The 20,480-nt window shown below is 38.0% G+C and overlaps 1 protein-coding gene across 1 annotated transcript in view; it reads left to right on the top strand.

Moving 5' to 3' along the window:
- The window catches only part of CDKN2B (cyclin dependent kinase inhibitor 2B), a 10,304-nt gene extending 4,618 nt beyond the window's left edge, over window positions 1–5,686 (top strand). Inside the window, exon 2 of the mRNA XM_073666994.1 lies at window positions 5,361–5,686. Within this exon, the coding sequence (XP_073523095.1) occupies window positions 5,361–5,627 (267 nt within the window). The 3' untranslated portion in view covers window positions 5,628–5,686. The remainder of the gene's footprint in view (window positions 1–5,360) is intronic.
- Window positions 5,687–20,480: the final 14,794 nt, after the last annotated feature.

Raw genomic sequence — 20,480 nt, 5'->3', positions numbered from 1 at the left:
TTATATATGTATATATATATATATATATATATATATATATATATATATATATATATATGCACTGTGCTACCATGCAGACAATATAAACTGTACTACCATGCAGAATATATATATATATATATATATATATATATACACTGTACTACCATGCAGACAATATACTGTACTAACATGCAGACAATACATACATACTGTTCTACCATACAGACAATACATATACTGTACTACAATGCAGACAATATATATACTGTTCTGCGATACAGACAATATATATATATATATATATATACTCTATTACCATGCAGACAATATATATATATATATATATATATATATATATATATATATATATATATACACTGTACTACTATGCAGACAATATACTGTTCTACGATACGGACAATACATATACTGTACTACAATGCAGACAATATATATACTGTTAAACAATACAGACAATATATATACTGTTCTACGATACAGACAATATATATATATACTCTATTACCATGCAGACTATATATATATATATATATATATATATATATATATATATACTGTACTACCATGCAGACAATATATATATATACTCTACTACCATGCAGACAATATATACTGTACTACCATGCAGACTATATATATATATATATATATATATATATATATATATATACTGTACTACCATGCAGACAATATATATATACTGTACTACCATGCAGAATATATATACACTGTACTACCATGCAGACAATATATATATATATATATATATATACTCTACTACCATGCAGACAATATATATACTTTACTAACATGCAGGCAATGTATATATACTTTACTAACATGTAGGCAAAGTATATATGCTGTACTACTATGCAGACAATACATATACTGTACCACCATGCAGACTATATATATATATATATTGAACGTCGCATACTTTTAACTGTATGATATGCATGAAACAAGATATTAGTCCTGAGAGCTTTGTGCCCCCAGCCGTCTATGACTGCTGACTAGCATCTGTATGAGCATATATATAGCGTATGTAAAGTAGCCACATGGTAGTACAGTATATATACTGAATAGTATCTGTATGAGCATATATATATAGCGTATGTAAAGTAGCCACATGGTAGTACAGTATATATACTGAATAGTATCTGTATGAGCATATATATATAGCGTATGTAAAGTAGCCACATGGCAGTACAGTATATATACTGAATAGTATCTGTATGAGCATATATATATAGCGTATGTAAAGTAGCCACATGGTAGTACAGTATATATACTGACTAGCATCTGTATGAGCATATATATATAGCGTATGTAAAGTAGCCACATGGTAGTACAGTATATATACTGAATAGTATCTGTATGAGCATATATATATAGCGTATGTAAAGTAGCCACATGGTAGTACAGTATATATACTGAATAGTATCTGTATGAGCATATATATATAGCGTATGTAAAGTAGCCACATGGTAGTACAGTATATATACTGACTAGCATCTGTATGAGCATATATATATAGCGTATGTAAAGTAGCCACATGGTAGTACAGTATATATACTGAATAGCATCTGTATGAGCATATATATATAGCGTATGTAAAGTAGCCACATGGTAGTACAGTATATATACTGACTAGCATCTGTATGAGCATATATATATAGCGTATGTAAAGTAGCCACATGGCAGTACAGTATATATACTGAATAGTATCTGTATGAGCATATATATATAGCGTATGTAAAGTAGCCACATGGTAGTACAGTATATATACTGAATAGCATCTGTATGAGCATATATATATAGCGTATGTAAAGTAGCCACATGGTAGTACAGTATATATACTGAATAGTATCTGTATGAGCATATATATATAGCGTATGTAAAGTAGCCACATGGTAGTACAGTATATATACTGAATAGCATCTGTATGAGCATATATATATAGCGTATGTAAAGTAGCCACATGGTAGTACAGCATATATACTGACTAGCATCTGTATGAGCATATATATATAGCGTATGTAAAGTAGCCACATGGTAGTACAGTATATATACTGAATAGTATCTGTATGAGCATATATATAGCGTATGTAAAGTAGCCACATGGCAGTACAGTATATATACTGAATAGCATCTGTATGAGCATATATATATAGCGTATGTAAAGTAGCCACATGGTAGTACAGTATATATACTGACTAGCATCTGTATGAGCATATATATATAGCGTATGTAAAGTAGCCACATGGCAGTACAGTATATATACTGAATAGTATCTGTATGAGCATATATATATAGCGTATGTAAAGTAGCCACATGGTAGTACAGTATATATACTGAATAGTATCTGTATGAGCATATATATATAGCGTATGTAAAGTAGCCACATGGTAGTACAGTATATATACTGAATAGCATCTGTATGAGCATATATATATAGCGTATGTAAAGTAGCCACATGGTAGTACAGTATATATACTGAATAGTATCTGTATGAGCATATATATATAGCGTATGTAAAGTAGCCACATGGTAGTACAGCATATATACTGACTAGCATCTGTATGAGCATATATATATAGCGTATGTAAAGTAGCCACATGGCAGTACAGTATATATACTGAATAGTATCTGTATGAGCATATATATATAGCGTATGTAAAGTAGCCACATGGTAGTACAGCATATATACTGACTAGCATCTGTATGAGCATATATATATAGCGTATGTAAAGTAGCCACATGGCAGTACAGTATATATACTGAATAGTATCTGTATGAGCATATATATATAGCGTATGTAAAGTAGCCACATGGTAGTACAGTATATATACTGAATAGCATCTGTATGAGCATATATATATAGCGTATGTAAAGTAGCCACATGGTAGTACAGTATATATACTGAATAGTATCTGTATGAGCATATATATAGCGTATGTAAAGTAGCCACATGGCAGTACAGTATATATACTGAATAATATCTGTATGAGCATATATATATAGCGTATGTAAAGTAGCCACATGGTAGTACAGTATATATACTGAATAGCATCTGTATGAGCATATATATATAGCGTATGTAAAGTAGCCACATGGTAGTACAGTATATATACTGAATAGCATCTGTATGAGCATATATATATAGCGTATGTAAAGTAGCCACATGGTAGTACAGTATATATACTGAATAGTATCTGTATGAGCATATATATAGCGTATGTAAAGTAGCCACATGGCAGTACAGTATATATACTGAATAGCATCTGTATGAGCATATATATAGCGTATGTAAAGTAGCCACATGGCAGTACAGTATATATACTGAATAGCATCTGTATGAGCATATATATATAGCGTATGTAAAGTAGCCACATGGCAGTACAGTATATATACTGAATAGTATCTGTATGAGCATATATATATAGCGTATGTAAAATAGCCACATGGTAGTACAGTATATATACTGAATAGTATCTGTATGAGCATATATATATAGCGTATGTAAAGTAGCCACATGGTAGTACAGTATATATACTGACTAGTATCTGTATGAGCATATATATATAGCGTATGTAAAGTAGCCACATGGTAGTACAGTATATATACTGACTAGCATCTGTATGAGCATATATATATAGCGTATGTAAAGTAGCCACATGGTAGTACAGTATATATACTGAATAGTATCTGTATGAGCATATATATAGCGTATGTAAAGTAGCCACATGGCAGTACAGTATATATACTGAATAGTATCTGTATGAGCATATATATATAGCGTATGTAAAGTAGCCACATGGTAGTACAGTATATATACTGAATAGCATCTGTATGAGCATATATATATAGCGTATGTAAAGTAGCCACATGGTAGTACAGTATATATACTGACTAGCATCTGTATGAGCATATATATATAGCGTATGTAAAGTAGCCACATGGCAGTACAGTATATATACTGACTAGCATCTGTATGAGCATATATATATAGCGTATGTAAAGTAGCCACATGGCAGTACAGTATATATACTGAATAGTATCTGTATGAGCATATATATATAGCGTATGTAAAGTAGCCACATGGCAGTACAGTATATATACTGAATAGTATCTGTATGAGCATATATATATAGCGTATGTAAAGTAGCCACATGGTAGTACAGCATATATACTGACTAGCATCTGTATGAGCATATATATATAGCGTATGTAAAGTAGCCACATGGTAGTACAGCATATATACTGAATAGTATCTGTATGAGCATATATATATAGCGTATGTAAAGTAGCCACATGGTAGTACAGTATATATACTGACTAGCATCTGTATGAGCATATATATATAGCGTATGTAAAGTAGCCACATGGTAGTACAGTATATATACTGACTAGCATCTGTATGAGCATATATATATAGCGTATGTAAAGTAGCCACATGGCAGTACAGTATATATACTGAATAGTATCTGTATGAGCATATATATATAGCGTATGTAAAGTAGCCACATGGCAGTACAGTATATATACTGAATAGTATCTGTATGAGCATATATATAGCGTATGTAAAGTAGCCACATGGTAGTACAGTATATATACTGACTAGTATCTGTATGAGCATATATATATAGCGTATGTAAAGTAGCCACATGGTAGTACAGTATATATACTGAATAGCATCTGTATGAGCATATATATATAGCGTATGTAAAGTAGCCACATGGTAGTACAGTATATATACTGAATAGTATCTGTATGAGCATATATATATAGCGTATGTAAAGTAGCCACATGGCAGTACAGTATATATACTGAATAGTATCTGTATGAGCATATATATAGCGTATGTAAAGTAGCCACATGGTAGTACAGTATATATACTGAATAGTATCTGTATGAGCATATATATATAGCGTATGTAAAGTAGCCACATGGTAGTACAGTATATATACTGAATAGCATCTGTATGAGCATATATATATAGCGTATGTAAAGTAGCCACATGGTAGTACAGCATATATACTGACTAGCATCTGTATGAGCATATATATAGCGTATGTAAAGTAGCCACATGGCAGTACAGTATATATACTGAATAGTATCTGTATGAGCATATATATATAGCGTATGTAAAGTAAATAATAAGGATATAGATGTGTATGTATACATGTAGGTAGATCGTGTAAATAAATCCCAGAGGATATAATGTTTAGCTACTGGTGACTGCTGAAGCCCCTAAGCCAGGCTCCATGAATAGTAGAGTATGCATTAGCTAGCGTGGTGGTGATGATGATGATGATAACAGATGTTATTTCTTCCTTTTACATTGCACACATCAGGTCATGATGATGGGCAGTCCACATCTAGCTCAGCTGCTTATTGATCATGGAGCTGACCCTACTGTCCCTGACCCTACTACTGGCACCTGCCCTGCTCATGATGCCACCCGTGAAGGCTTTGTGGACACTCTTGTAGTACTGGTAAATGGAGGAGCCAGTGTTTACAGCCCACAAGACAACTATGGCCAGCGTCCCATAGATTTGGCCTCTGCATCGGTTCTACAAAAACTAAAGGCTTTAGGAATTGCCAGCCAGACTGGAAATTAGCTGCATTTCTCTCTCTTTTGTATCCTGTAAATCGAAATAAAGTAAAATATGAAATATTATCATGTGATATCATCTGGTTATTCCCTACAGGCAAAGACCAACTTCATCCATAGAGCTGTGCCCGGAGAGCGGTACAACGGGGAAGAAAGAGGCAATTCTGCTCCTGCTTTATACTAGGACATGCCTGCTCTACAAAAGGGATTTGTGCTCAGGAAGCTTAACAAAAAGACTGTAAATAATCACAATAATAATAATATTAGTAGTAGTAGTAATAGTAGTAAAGTTGCAGTAATAGTGGTGGTAATAATAAGTAGAAGTAATAATAAGCTAATAAAAAGTAGTTAGATGACTAAAAGATGCTGAAAGCAGGATGCATGATAACTTAGTCTTACTACTATTATTTATATTATTTCTATTAGTACGACGACGACGACGACTACTACTAAATAATAATGATAATAATAAGAATATATTCTTAGTACTAGTGTTAGTAAAATTTGAAGTATTAGTGGTGGTAATAATACGTAGAAGTAATGATAAATAATGATAATAAGCTAATAAAAAAAGAAGTTACATGTCCAAAAGATGCTAAAAGCAGGATGCCTAATAATTAAGTCCTCCTAATAATAATTAAGTCCTCCTAATACTTCTATTAGTACTACTGCTCCAACTTCTGCCTTTACTGCAACTACTACCACTGCTACTAATACTATGATTCCTACCACTAATAATCAGATATTATTAATAGTAGTAGTACTAGCAGTAGTAAAAGTTGAAGTAATAGTGGTGGTAATAATAAGTAGAAGAAGTAATAATAAATAGAATAATAGCTTCTAAAAAGTAGTTACATGATCAAAGGCGGATGAACAATAATTTACTCCTACTACAATAACTTCTATTAGTACTACTGCTACAAATACCACTACGGCTATTAGTACTACTGGTACAACTTCTGCTGTTACTATTATTATTATTATTATATTCCGGTTCTTGCCTTGCACTGGTTAATAAAAAGTAGCTACATGACCGAGAGATGCTGAAAGCAGGATTCCCAATAAATTATTGTGCTACTACTATTACTAATAATCATAATAATTATTATTATTAATAATAATAAATAGGGATGTGGATAGAAGCAGTCGCCTCTTCAGCAGCTTTGTCCGCTTCCATGCGTTTTCCAGCTCGGGAATTATGCCGCGTTATTAGAATGCTGAGCTTTGCGATTTTCAGTTCTTTCCAGGGTCCATTCTGCAGAAGAATAAATAGAATGGTAATGTGGTTCTGTCTGTAAGACAAGAAATGCTATGTATTTACACATTTCGATTACTGTATTATATAATGACACAATATACAATTACATCTAATATCATTTTCCCTTGTGAAAACTGACTGTGTGAATCAGGCCTGATAAAATACATTTTTTTTTATCAGGCCTGATTCACACAGTCAGTTTTCACAAAGGAAGAAAAGGAAGAACATCTGCACGTGCAGATTTCCACCAGAAGTGGTTTGGATTCCTACAGCAACCCTATTAGGATGCATGTTGCACATTTTAATGGCAGTGATTTCGCAATACACATGCTACATACAGTAAATATATTCTGCCAGGGAAATTATTGTGTTTTTACTTTCTTTTTTGCTTCCACTCCTGTCTTTAGCTAATTAAAAAAAATGCATCAAAATATACCGCAAATTCATCATAAAAAATGCATGTGAAATTTCTAAATATAGTGTTCTTGGTTTTGCTATTTCAATTGAGTTTTTTTTTTAATATCAGTGAAAATATTTTTACCCTAAAATGCAAAACCAAGGAAAAAAATGTCATACATAAATATGCAAAAAATGGAGAGTGTAAGCCGACCCTTAGTGTACATTCAGACTAGCGTTCAGGATAGGATTTAAGAGTGCGGTTCTGTACAGTTCTCATTCTCCAGCCTGTATTACGGATTCATTTGCAGTAGTTTCCAAATGTCATGACTTTTGTTTTTTGATTTTTTTAACAGTAAGATTAAATAATTCCACCGAAAACACAGTAAATGCTTTTTAGTGTACTTTATTAAGTGAATAATAGACATTTCCGGAATTCCTTCAATGATAACAATACAATGATTGCATCAGTAATCCTTCCTTGTTAAAACATATATTTCTATATATTATATAACATATTGTATACATAAAACATATATATTTTATCTCCACCCTCCCCCATAATAAAAGTTCAGTAGAAATGAATGAACAGTAAAATGCAGCCTGCCCTGCAGAACACTTCATCCGGCTGCATTATTCTCTCCTATGTGTCCCCCAAACTGTGACCCTGCAGCTGCTGCTACACTACCACCCCAATCATTCTGTACCAGTCATAGGCTGCACAAAGCATGCAGGGAGTTGTAGTCTGGCAATGATTGGAAACTTACAAGTGTGGGGAGAAATCAAGAGCTGGCAGTAACAGATCACTCCCATTAGCAGCACATGAGCAGATCGTCCTGTGGGCAGCGGATCCTCCCTTTCCTCTGCACGCTCCTGCACGGCGATCGTCTCCAATCATGTCGGACGCTCTGTCGGTGGCCGCAGCTCGTGGGGAACTGGTGTTGGCTCAGAGACTTTTACAGGAAGGAATCGACCCCAATGCGGAGAATTCTTGGGGGAGAACAGCAATCCAGGTACCAGCTCCGGGCACAGCACTATGGGGGAGGGGAGACGATCGGCACCGGAATCCCTCCGTGATTACTGGGGAGACTCCCCAGGTGTCATCCAACCCCGATCACCCCCACTGGCACGTGACCTGCGTGGGGAGTCATAGCAGTGCAATCAGGTGCTGCACATGTAGAAGGGGCCAACATGGTGTTATTACTACTGCTGTTGTCATCGGAGGGAAGATGAAGGGGAGGGTGAGGAGAGGAAAAGAGGTGAGTGATAGGAGAAAGAGACAACGAGAGAGAGAGGAAGAGGGTCAAATATAGAAAGAAGAAAAACAGAAAGAGAGAGAGAGAGATAGAAAAGAGAACGAGAGAAAGGAAAAGGGAGAAATATAGAAAGAAGAAAAACAGAGAGAGAGAGAGATAGAAAAGAGAACGAGAGAAAGGAAAAGGGAGAAATATAGAAAGAAGAAAAACAGAAAGAGAGAAAGATAGAAAAGAGAACAAGAGAAAGGAAAAGGGAGAAATATAGAAAGAAGAAAAACAGAGAGAGAAAATTAGAAGAGAGAAAGAGAAAGGAAAAGGGAGAAATATAGAAAGAAGAAAAACAGAAAGAGAGAAAGATAGAAAAGAGAACAAGAGAAAGGAAAAGGGAGAAATATAGAAAGAAGAAAAACAGAGAGAGAAAGTTAGAAGAGAGAAAGAGAAAGGAAAAGGGAGAAATATAGAAAGAAGAAAAACAGAAAGAGAGAAAGATAGAAAAGAGAACGAGAGAAAGGAAAAGGGAGAAATATAGAAAGACGAAAAACAGAAAGAGAGAAAGATAGAAGAGAGAACGAGAGAAAGGAAAAGGGAGAAATATAGAAAGAAGAAAAACAAAGAGAGAAAGTTAGAAAAGAGAAAGAGAGAACAAGACAAAGGAAAAGGGAGAAATATAGAAAGAAGAAAAACAGAAAGAGAGAAAGATAGAAGAGAGAACGAGAGAAAGGAAAAGGGAGAAATATAGAAAGAAGAAAAACAAAGAGAGAAAGATAGAAAAGAGAACGAGAGAAAGGAAAAGGGAGAAATATAGAAAGAAGAAAAACAAAGAGAGAAAGATAGAAAAGAGAACTAAAGAAAGGAAAAGGGAGAAATATAGAAAGAAGAAAAACAGAGAAAGATAGAAAAGAGAAAGGAAAATGGAGAAATATAGAAAGAAGAAAAACAGAAAGAGAGAGATAGGAAAAGGGAGAAATATAGAAAGAAGAAAAACAGAAAGAGACAAAGATAGAAGAGAGAACAAGAGAAAGGAAAAGGGAGAAATATAGAAAGAAGAAAAACAAAGAGAGAAAGATAGAAAAGAGAACGAGAGAAAGGAAAAGGGAGAAATATAGAAAGAAGAAAAACAAAGAGCGAAAGATAGAAAAGAGAACTAAAGAAAGGAAAAGGGAGAAATATAGAAAGAAGAAAAACAGAGAAAGATAGAAAAGAGAAAGGAAAATGGAGAAATATAGAAAGAAGAAAAACAGAAAGAGAGAGAAAGGAAAAGGGAGAAATATAGAAAGAAGAAAAACAGAAAGAGACAAAGATAGAAGAGAGAACAAGAGAAAGGAAAAGGGAGAAATATAGAAAGAAGAATAATAGAAAGGAGAAAGAAAAGAAAGTAAGGAAAATATGATAGAAAGAAAAGCAAAATAAAGATAGAAATGAGAATGATACAAGAAAGGGAAAAGATGGAAAAAATAAAGAAAAGAGCGATACGAGAAAAAGAGGGAGGGATTTATATATATATATATATATATATAAATGTATATATATATATATATACATATGTGTGTGTGTGTGTGTGTGTGTGCGTGTATATATATATATATATATATATATATATATATATATATATATATATATATATATATATATATATATATCTCTCTATATCTATATCTACACATAAACATATATAAAAAGACAGAGAGAGGGAGAGCCGCCGCACACGCAGGATGGGTGGAGGGGAGGAAGAGACGGGTCGGTATATAATTATCAGCAGTGGCCGCTGCATGTACACGGGCATCACATTGTAACCATGTAACATATGTAAAACAGAAACTTTAACAGGAAACATGAAGTAAAGATGAATGTGGAGTACATAGGCTGCAATGACATATAGGTTTTCCGGTTTAAGTCTGCAGTCACACTGTGTGACAATAGACGTATGGAGCCCTCCAGCTCACCCAGTTTTTTTGATATTTTTTCTAGGTTTTCTGTACATTTGATTCATAGAGACTGGACAGTGATGCATAAAATGATTTAAGGTTTTGCATCACCTTTTAGTCCCTTGGTGCCACTAAGTCCAGTGCTTCCACCCCGCAGCAGGCAGACTACACTGCACTTTCTAGCAATAAGGGAGCATAACTGCAAGATGGTTGGCACATTTTACATCTCTAAGCTGGGTCTCCATATAGCTATCCATCTAGCTTTTTTACCCCCTGGCATGGGAAGGAAAAGCTGGAAGGAAACCGATGGGAAAAGGAATCCCATAGTTATGTACAGGATTATTCACATTTATCCGGTTAGATGCTGCATTGAATCAGCCTGATTAGAAAATGCTGCTTTACGTTTTTGAATCAAGTTTACAATGGAAACTGGTGAAAAAGCAGGATGACATCTGACAGTGTTATCACATGAATTGTTATCAGACTGAAGGCTCCGATATATGGAACCGGCCTAAGGTCTCATTCAGATGTCAGAATGAGAAATACGGACTGAGTTTCATCAGTGAGTTTCATCAGTGAGTTTCATCAGTGAGTTTCATCAGTGAGTTTCATCAGTGAGTTTCATCAGTGAGTTTCATCAGTGAGTTTCATCAGTGATTTTCATCAGTGATTTTCATCAGTGATTTTCATCAGTGAGTTTCATCAGTGAGTTTCATCAGTGAGTTTCATCAGTGAGTTTCATCAGTGAGTTTCATCAGTGAGTTTCAGCAGTGATTTTCAGCAGTGATTTTCAGCAGTGATTTTCATCGGCGTGTCATTAGAGTGCCACCAGAATGGCAGACTGTTATCAGAGTGTCATCAGTTTGTTCAGAGTTTGATCAGTTTCATCAGTTTTTCCACTGATGAGAAAAAAAAGAGTTTCTGCTCCTATCAGTCTGTGAAAAACTGACAGCACATGAATGGCATGTGCTGTCTGATGTTTTCATGGACCCATAGAATTTCATTGCCGAGTTTGACTCAACACTCATCAATATCTCCATGATTTTGCACACACCACTCAGTCTGCAAAAATTCATGTGAACAGACCGATAGGCTATTAGAAGTATGAGTGCTATATGTGAAATAAAATTGATAGCACTCGTATGTGAAAAACTGATGTGTGAATGAGCCCCTAGGCTATGCCCACAATGAGGTTTTGCTGAATTTTTGATGTTGCAGATTTTCTGAACCATTTCTGTACCTATTCAGTAAAATAGGTTACTTGCATTTTTTCGAAAAAAAAAAACACCTCAGAAAAAAACTAATCCTGGGAACGTAGCCTAAGGCCACTTTTACAGGTTCAGTATTTGGTCAGTATTTTACATCAGTATTTGTAAGCCAAAACCAGGAGAGGAACATTCATAGGAAAAGTCTAATAGAAACGCGTCACCACTTCTGTATTTATCACCCACTCCTGGTTTTGGCTTACAAATACTGAGGTAAAAAACTGACTGAATACTCAACATGTGAACGTGGCCTTAGGCTGAGTTCATATACAACAAATATCCGAGGCACCAGGGTCAGTTTTTTAGCCTGATGTAACTCAAGTGATCAGAAGTGTTGGCAGAACTGATGCATTATTTGGCATCAGCTGATGTTCACATTGCGTTTTGGCCATATGTCAGCGGTTCCATTGGGGCTTGCGTCTGAAGTGCCGAAAACCGGGAATCAGTCTGTCATTGGGGCCATTGACTTTAATGTGCTTTACCTAACCTCACATTTTCCTTTTATGTTAGTTTTTTACATTTGTATGACATTCCCTTTATACAGTAACAATTTAAAATATAACAATAGTCATTTCTCTGCGTTAACTACTACAATGTATTAATAAAAGACGGATGTCATACATATGTGTCCATATAACATCTGTTTTTAAAACACTCATTGAGTTTAATGAACGAATATCTGATCCAAAAAACGGATTAGAGAGGTGCATGCCGTGATTTTTTCACACGGACCATCAGAACAGTGATACAAACATTCACATGAACCCATTTATGTTGAGGGTTGTTTTTTTTTTTATAAACAAAAATCTAATGCATTTTTTTTCTGTTTTATTTTTTTTTTTATTCTGAAACATTTTTAGTCAGACATTTGTTGCAAGCCTATAATAAATTATGAAAATGTCTAAATACAAAGAAATGTTATAGGTCAGTGTAATTTTTCCTTGTTCACTATAGCTTGCTGACGGTATGGTGCTGTTTCAGCCATTTTTTCATGATATTTTTAGCTTCAACATTGTTAGAAAAATCCTGTCTGAGGACACACAATGGAAAAAAAAATAGCACAAAAACACAAACGGCATCTGTACTCTGAATAAAAACATACCAGTGAAAAAAAAAATATGACATAAATGAAAATTAAAGAGACACTTCCATCAGAAAGGAGCATTTTTTTGTACTAAATATTAATGAAAAAAATATTTTATTTTTTAGTATGTCTGTTTCTTTTTTTTTTAATTTTGGCAGATCTATGCCATAAAAAATGTGATAATAAATATTATTCTTTTGCACATGACATAAAAGAGAGATAAAAGTCTTAAAAAGAACAGCAAGGTGATCTCAAGGGGCATTTACACTGCAAGATAATCATGACTGAGCGTTGTTAAAAATGCTTATTACACAATTATCTTGCCGTGTAAACAGGCCGCTGATTATCATTTTCAGGGGTGCATCATCTTATGGAAACAGGACTCGTACTGCCAAGAACTATGGCAGCCTATGCACACTGAGCTTTTACAAGTTACTGAGCATTTCCTCCTAAATCCCCTTCCAAATTGCCATCCTGCTATCCGGGAGGAAGTGGGGACCAAACCCAATTATTGCACATGCCGGAGGTCACTCGAGCGGAAGTCACAGTGACTTCCGTCGCCTGCGCACTGGAGCAGACAAGTAAAATAGCGCAGGGAGAAAAAAAAAAAGCGCCTTCAGCTATAGGCGCATTGCGCATGCGCGGGATGTTCAGCTCTAGACTGCACGTCACAGGGGAGGGGGGGAAATTTAAATTAAGCATATACGAGGGTATTTCTTAGAGTCCCCAGACGCCAAGCTTAGAAAAACGGATTGAATAAAAAGAAATTTCTCTGCAATCAGACCTGTAATATGGGTCATACAGGTATGTATAGATTTACATTTCTGTAACCTGTATGCCCATATTAGAGGTCTGATAACTCCAAAGGGGTGACAGATTCCCTTTAAGTCCAAGTATTAATTTGTCCACCATTTCAGTATGTATGATACAATCATTCCCTCCCCTGCCCCATTCCAAACCCCAACCAACAGGATCATCCAGTAGCTTATATATTTTGGTTGGAGGTTGGAAGGGGGGAGAGGAGGGGATGGTTGAAATTGGTGGGTATATATGATTGGGAAACATCTTTATTATTATGGCAGTGTAGTTATTGGAAGGGGGAAATTGGTCTGCGCTCGGCCGGCAGTGTATGGACTGGGCGATGATCTCCTGACCTGCATCCTCATACATGCTGTGAGGCTGCTGAGTTGAGGTCAGGAGGCCCGTGACTGGTCCATGCACTGCGGTCTGAGCGCAGACCGATATTCACTGATGGCTGAATGAGCCTTAAAGGGGTTGTCTGGTTTAAATCCACAAGCCTGCAGTCCCTCTGTGTCACTGACTGCAGACTTGGGAATCCTCACATCGTACACACTGTGAGGATTCGCCAGTATCCGAGCCAGAAATGGCGGTCATGTGGCAGCAGACTCCCGCCAGAATCCAACTATATGGGAGCAGACTCACCCAATATACTTGCATTGAGCGAGGCCGTGCTCCTCTAGTTGGATTCTGGCCAGGAGTCTGCATTTCACATCCTTGCAGCCACGTGACTGCCGTTCCCGGCTCTGACACTGGCGAATCCTCACTGCGCACAGTGTGAGGATTCATAAGTCTGCAGTCAGTGATGTAGCGGGACTGCAGACTTGTGGATTTAGACTGGACAACCCTTTTAAGGCTCATTTAGCAGTGATTTACTTTGTCCTGGTGGCGTCTTAGAAAATGTTTTGGCCAAAACAAAAGCTGCTGGCTATGTATGTGATCTGGTGTTCGATGGGAACTTTTATTGTGTGATTGGTGAGGACATGGTGCAGAAAGAAGAGTTTTTCCAAGAGTGGACGCTGGGACTGTAGAAGGTTCAAGGGATGGAGGCGGAGCTGGGGTGGAGCCTGGGTGGAGTATCAAGGGGGCCCGAAAATTTTACCAGTATGGGGCCCTGAAATTCCTGGTGGCAGCCCCGCCCTGCAGAGAAGCAAGTGGTTCCTGTCAGTGAGAGAGGAGATGCGCTGTTGTTCCTGAACTTCCTGTACTCACACAGTCACACTGTGGAGCTGGCGGGTAGCGCTTGGCTCCGCCCCCTGAGGCTCTGGCCTCCGCCTGTATCGCCAGTGAGTGCTTGTGTCCTGTGTGAGTCTGCAGTGTGCTGGGCTCAGGATGGCTGCTGTTTCTGAAGACGGTGACCAAGGGGTAACATTTCTCCTTGCAGAGAGTGATATGTTAAGCATGTCACGGTGAGGAGACTTTTAGGCTATGTGCCCACGATGCAGAAATGAAGCAGAAAATTTCTGCAGCATTTCTGCATCTCCCTGGCAGAAAAAACGCATGCAGATTGTACATGCAGATTGTACATGCAGATTGTACATGCGTTTTTCCTGGAGAATACATGCAGATCCACATGCGGATTCACATGCGTTTCCGCATGCAGATTGACAAGCGCTTTCCAGGCGATTAGCATCACTTGGAAAGTGCTTGACAACTAGGTCACACTGTATAAATCCATGCAAACAGCATGGATTTATACAGTGTGCAATACCAAAGACTTGTCACGAAAATCTTATATAAAAAAATGTACAGATTTTTTCTTGGATTGTCCATTAAAAATAATAATTGCAGCAGTTACATAAAATAGATGAAATAGTTACAAAGTGATTGATTCATGAGTGTCCATCTTTCCTTGGATCCTGAATGGTATTTCGTCTGTCTTTGTCAAGCACATGTCTAGGCCTACTCGTACATTGTCAACTGTTTTCCTCAGCGTGTAGATTCTCCGTCTGATGTAGTGTGAAGTGGCAATAGAGACCCCCTCCCTGTGTCTCACATGGGTTATATGTGCCCCTCATAGCACCTGTTCTTCTACATATGGTATATAACAAACTGCGCGGAAAACAATGGCATGGGAGGGGTATATTGATGATGTATTTAAAAAATGGGGAGAACCCCAAAAGAGAACCCTCTCTAACAAGCCATAAAACATAGATTTTATATCAGATTTGGGCAGCATGGTGGCTCAGTGGTTAGCACTTCAGCCTTGCAGCGCTGGGGTCCTGGGTTCAAATCCCACCAAGAACAACATCTGCAAGGAGTTTGTATGTTCTCCCCGTGTTTGCTTGGGTTTCCTCTGGGTTTTCTGGTTTCCTCCCACACTCCAAAGACATACAGATAGGGAATCTAGATATTGAGCCCCAGTGGGGACAGTACAGATAATGTAATGTAAAGCGCTATGGAATTAATGGTGCTGTATAAGTGAGTAAAATAAATAAATAGTTGATTAAAAACACCTAGGGGTTATAACATGGCCGCCGGACATTTCCTTGAGGGGAGATATGCATCGCTGAGGTTGGTAGCTTTAGTGATGCAAAATCAGGAGAGCATGCTCCAGCACACATAGTGCTGAGAGGGTTAATAGAGAATATCAGGGCCGGGTTTTACGAGTAGTCATAAGAGACGGGTGGGATTGGCAGCTCACATATCCTCACCCCAGGGTGTGTGTATAAAATGGAGACCGAGTGTCTGTGGCTGGAGATGTGGAGACCTCCAGAGTGTCTGTGCTACAGGACACTGACTGTGTGGATGAACCCGCAGTTTTGTATGGACTAGTTATTTTCCTGTTTTGTTACTTTGTGCCTGACAAGGCTGTCTTTCGTTTACCTTGCAAGGGCAGTTTATGAGGCCTAAATAAACCTGCCTTGGACATTTTTAAAAACTGACTCCTGTGCATACCTCAAAAGAAGCTGAGTGAGTACCAAACCCTACAGGGTATATACAAAATCGTTGTCAATAATCTGCCTTTAGTATTTTATAGTGGTATTCGTATTTCTACACACACTTAGCGGCACCCGGGTGCTTTCATTCGAACGGTAGAATAGGACAAACTGTACTCATAGCACAAGTGTCACGCCAGGTGTGGGAAAGACTTAGTGCAACATAGAGGGAAGAGGGAAAGGGAGCCCAGACACTAGGGAAAGAGGGAAGTGGAGACCTTCTAGTCTGGTCTAGTGTCACCCTGTCTCAACTACCGTCCTTATATTGCCTCTTCAGCAATCGCCGCACGTGTGCCTCGTCCTGTCTTTCCCTGGCGTATGACTAAGGATGGGAGGAGATAAGCACTAGTCGATCTCCACTAAACTCTATAGACAACAAGGGTATACAAACAGGGGGAGAATGCTTAGCTTTACACGACTCCACACAAATGCAAACTTGGCTTTAAGCTCCAGAGAGGACGAAGTACTGCTCTTGCTAAGCCTTCACAAGCAGAAATGAATATAGCCGGCACCTCCCTCTCAGACACACCAGGTATATATACACCCAGGCCAGGGAGCTAATTACCAGATGGAGGTAGCCGCTAGGTCCTTGAGACAGTCTCTCATCTATGAATATGTCTGTAATGCCAAACGTAGAGAGCTCCTGCAACCAACTGCAGGGCGACTGTCTGTCACCTCTGATACACCAGTGACAACAAGTCCCCCCAACATGTTACACTGCATGTGCTTCGTCATCAGGGGATGGTACACTGATCTTTGCCAGTGTCCCATTCCCTGATGACGCCGCACATGTGATGAAACATGTTGGGGGGACTTTTACTATGAGTACAGTTTGTCCTATTCTGCCATTCGAATGAAGGCACCCGGGTGCCACTAAGTGTGTGTAGAAATACGAATACCACTATAAAATACTAAAGGCAGATTAGGGACAACATTTTTATATACCCCCAGCTTTTATTTCATATTTGATTAAAAACGCCCAAGTTTTATGGCTTGTTAGAGAGGGGTCTCTTTTCTATATATGGTACTAACTCTTCCCTGAGCTAAATATACAAGAATAGCCTGTATGTCCTGTCAGCTAAAATCTTCCATATGGCTAATGCAATCTAATGCACTACAGAATTGAGAATAACTATAATTAATATTTAACACTGCACAGACCCATCGGGTTCGTGCGCTACAATACTTGCTGCCGGCCAATCAGAGGCCAGCTGCTGACATCGGCGTATGGCAGTGACGTCATGTGCTCCCATTGCACACTGTAGTCAGCTGCTGGCTTCATAAGAGGATGCCGCGCGGTGGGGAGCACAGGGAAGGCGAGTATTTATTTTTAAATCAGTGGCCATACTACTACATGGATGACTATGGGGGTGCATTATACTTTATAGATGACTATGGGGGTGCATTATACTTTATGAATAACTAGGGGGGTGCATTATACTTTATGGATGACTATGGGGTGCATTATACTTTATGGATGACTATAGAGGTCATTATACTTTATGGATGACTATGAGGAGCACTATATTTTATGGATGACTATGGGATGCATTACACTATATGGATGACTATGGGGTGCATTATACTTTATAGGATGACTATGGGGTGTATTATACTACTATGGATGACTATTGGGGTGCATTATACTATATGGATGACTATGTGGTGCATTATACTTTATAGGATGACTATGGGGGTGCATTATACTAATATAGATGACTATTGGGGTGCATTACACTTTATGGATGACTATGGGCTTGCATTATACTTTATGGATGACTATGGGCTCTGCATTATACTTTATGGATGACTATGGGGTGTGCATTTTACAAATGTATGACTATGGGCTGTGCAGTATATTATATGAAGAACTATGATATGCATTATACTATATGGAGGACTATGGGGGTGCATTATACTTCTCTATGAAGCCCCATGACTTCTATGTACGACCCTGGTGAGTATACAGTGGGTACGGAAAGCAGACAGGTGTGTGCCTTTCCAAATCAAGTCCTATCAGTTTAATTAAACACAACTGGACTCCAATGAAGGAGGTAGAACCATCTCAAGGAGTATCACAAGGAAATGGACAGCGTGTGACTTAAATGAGTGTCTGAGCAAAGGGTCTGAATACTTACTACTACTGTACCCACTGTAATGTCTATACATTAACAGCGGCAGAACGGGGGACATATACAACATAGGGGATATACAGTGGGTACGGAAAGTATTCAGACCCCTTTAAATTTTTCACTCTTTGTTTCATTGAAGCCATTTGGTAAATTCTAAAAAGTTATTTTTTTTTCTCATTAAAGTACACTCTGCACCCCATCTTGACTGAAAAAAAACAGAAATGTAGAATTTTTTTGCAAATTTATTAAAAAAGACAAACTGAAATATCACATGGTCATAAGTATTCAGACCCTTTGCTCAGTATTGAGTAGAAGCGCCCTTTTGAGCTAGTACAGCCATGAGTCTTCTTGGGAATGATGCAACAAGTTTTTCACACCTGGATTTGGGGATCCTCTGCCATTCTTCCTTGCAGATCCTCTCCAGTTCCATCAGGTTGGATGGTGAACGTTGGTGGACAGTCATTTTCAGGTCTCTCCAGAGATGCTCAATTGGGTTTAGGTCAGGGCTCTGGCTGGGCCAGTCAAGAATGGTCACAGAGTTATTCTGAAGCCACTCCTTTGTTATTTTAGCTGTGTGCTTAGGGTTATTGTCTTGTTGGTAAGTGAACCTTCGGCTAAGTCTGAGGTCCAGAGCACTTTGGAAGAGATTTTCATCCAGGATATCTCTTTACTTGGCCGCATTCATGTTTCCTTCAATTGCAACCAGTCGTCCTGTCCCTGCAGCTGAAAAACATCCCCAAAGCATGATGCTGCCACCACCATGTTTCACTGTTGGGATTGTATTGGGCAGGTGTTGAGCAGTGCCTGGTTTTCTCCACACATACCACTTAGAATTATTACCAAAAAGTTCTATCTTCGTCTCATCAGACCAGAGAATCTTATTTCTCACAGTCTGGGAGTCCTTCATGTGTTTTTGAGCAAACTCTATGCGGGCTTTCATATGTTTTGCACTGAGGAGAGGCTTCCGTCGGGCCACTCTGCCATAAAGGTCTGACTGGTGGAGGGCTGCAGTGATAGTTGACTTTTTGGAACTTTCTCTCATCTCCCTACTGCATCTCTGGAGCTCAGCCACAGTGATCTTGGGGTTCTTCTTTACCTCTCTCACCAAGGCTCTTCTCCCACAGTTGCTCAGTTTGGCTGGATGGACAGGTCTAGGAAGACTTCTGGTGGTCCCAAACTTCTTCCATTTAATGATTATGGAGTCCACTGTGCTCTTAGGAACCTTGAGTAATGCAGAAATTCTTTTGTAACCTTGGCCAGATCTGTACCTTGCCACAATTCTGTCTCTGAGCTCCTTGGGCAGTTCCTTTGAGCTCATGATTCTCATTTGGTCTGACATGCACTGTGAGCTGTGAGGTCTTATATAGACAGGTGTGTTCCTTTCCAAACCAAGTCCTATCAGTTTAATTAAACACAGCTGGACTCCAATGAAGGAGTAGAACCATCTCATGGAGAATCATAAGGAAATGGACGGCATGTGACTTAAATATGAGTGTCTGAGCAAATGGTCTGAATACTTATGACCATGTGATATTTCAGTTTTTCTTTTTTAATAAATTTGCAAAAATTTCTACGTTTCTGTTTTTATTCAGTCAAGATGGGGTGCATAATGTACTTTAATGAGAAAAAATATGAACTTTTTAGAATTTACCAAATGGCTGCAATGAAACAAAGAGGGAAAAATTTAAGGGGTCTGAATACTTTTTGTACCCACTGTATATACCAGAATGGGGCCCAGGATAAGGACATATACCAGAATAAGCGATATATATACACCAGGATGGAGGCTGGAGGGCGTGTGTGTGTG

The sequence above is a fragment of the Phyllobates terribilis genome, unplaced genomic scaffold, assembly GCF_046119375.1.
Source record: "Phyllobates terribilis strain yellow unplaced genomic scaffold, ASM4611937v1 Scaffold_1__5_contigs__length_1240528914, whole genome shotgun sequence".
Taxonomy (NCBI): Eukaryota; Metazoa; Chordata; class Amphibia; order Anura; family Dendrobatidae; genus Phyllobates; species Phyllobates terribilis.
Note: the sequence above shows the minus strand (reverse complement) of the source record. Positions and strands in the feature narration are given on the sequence as shown.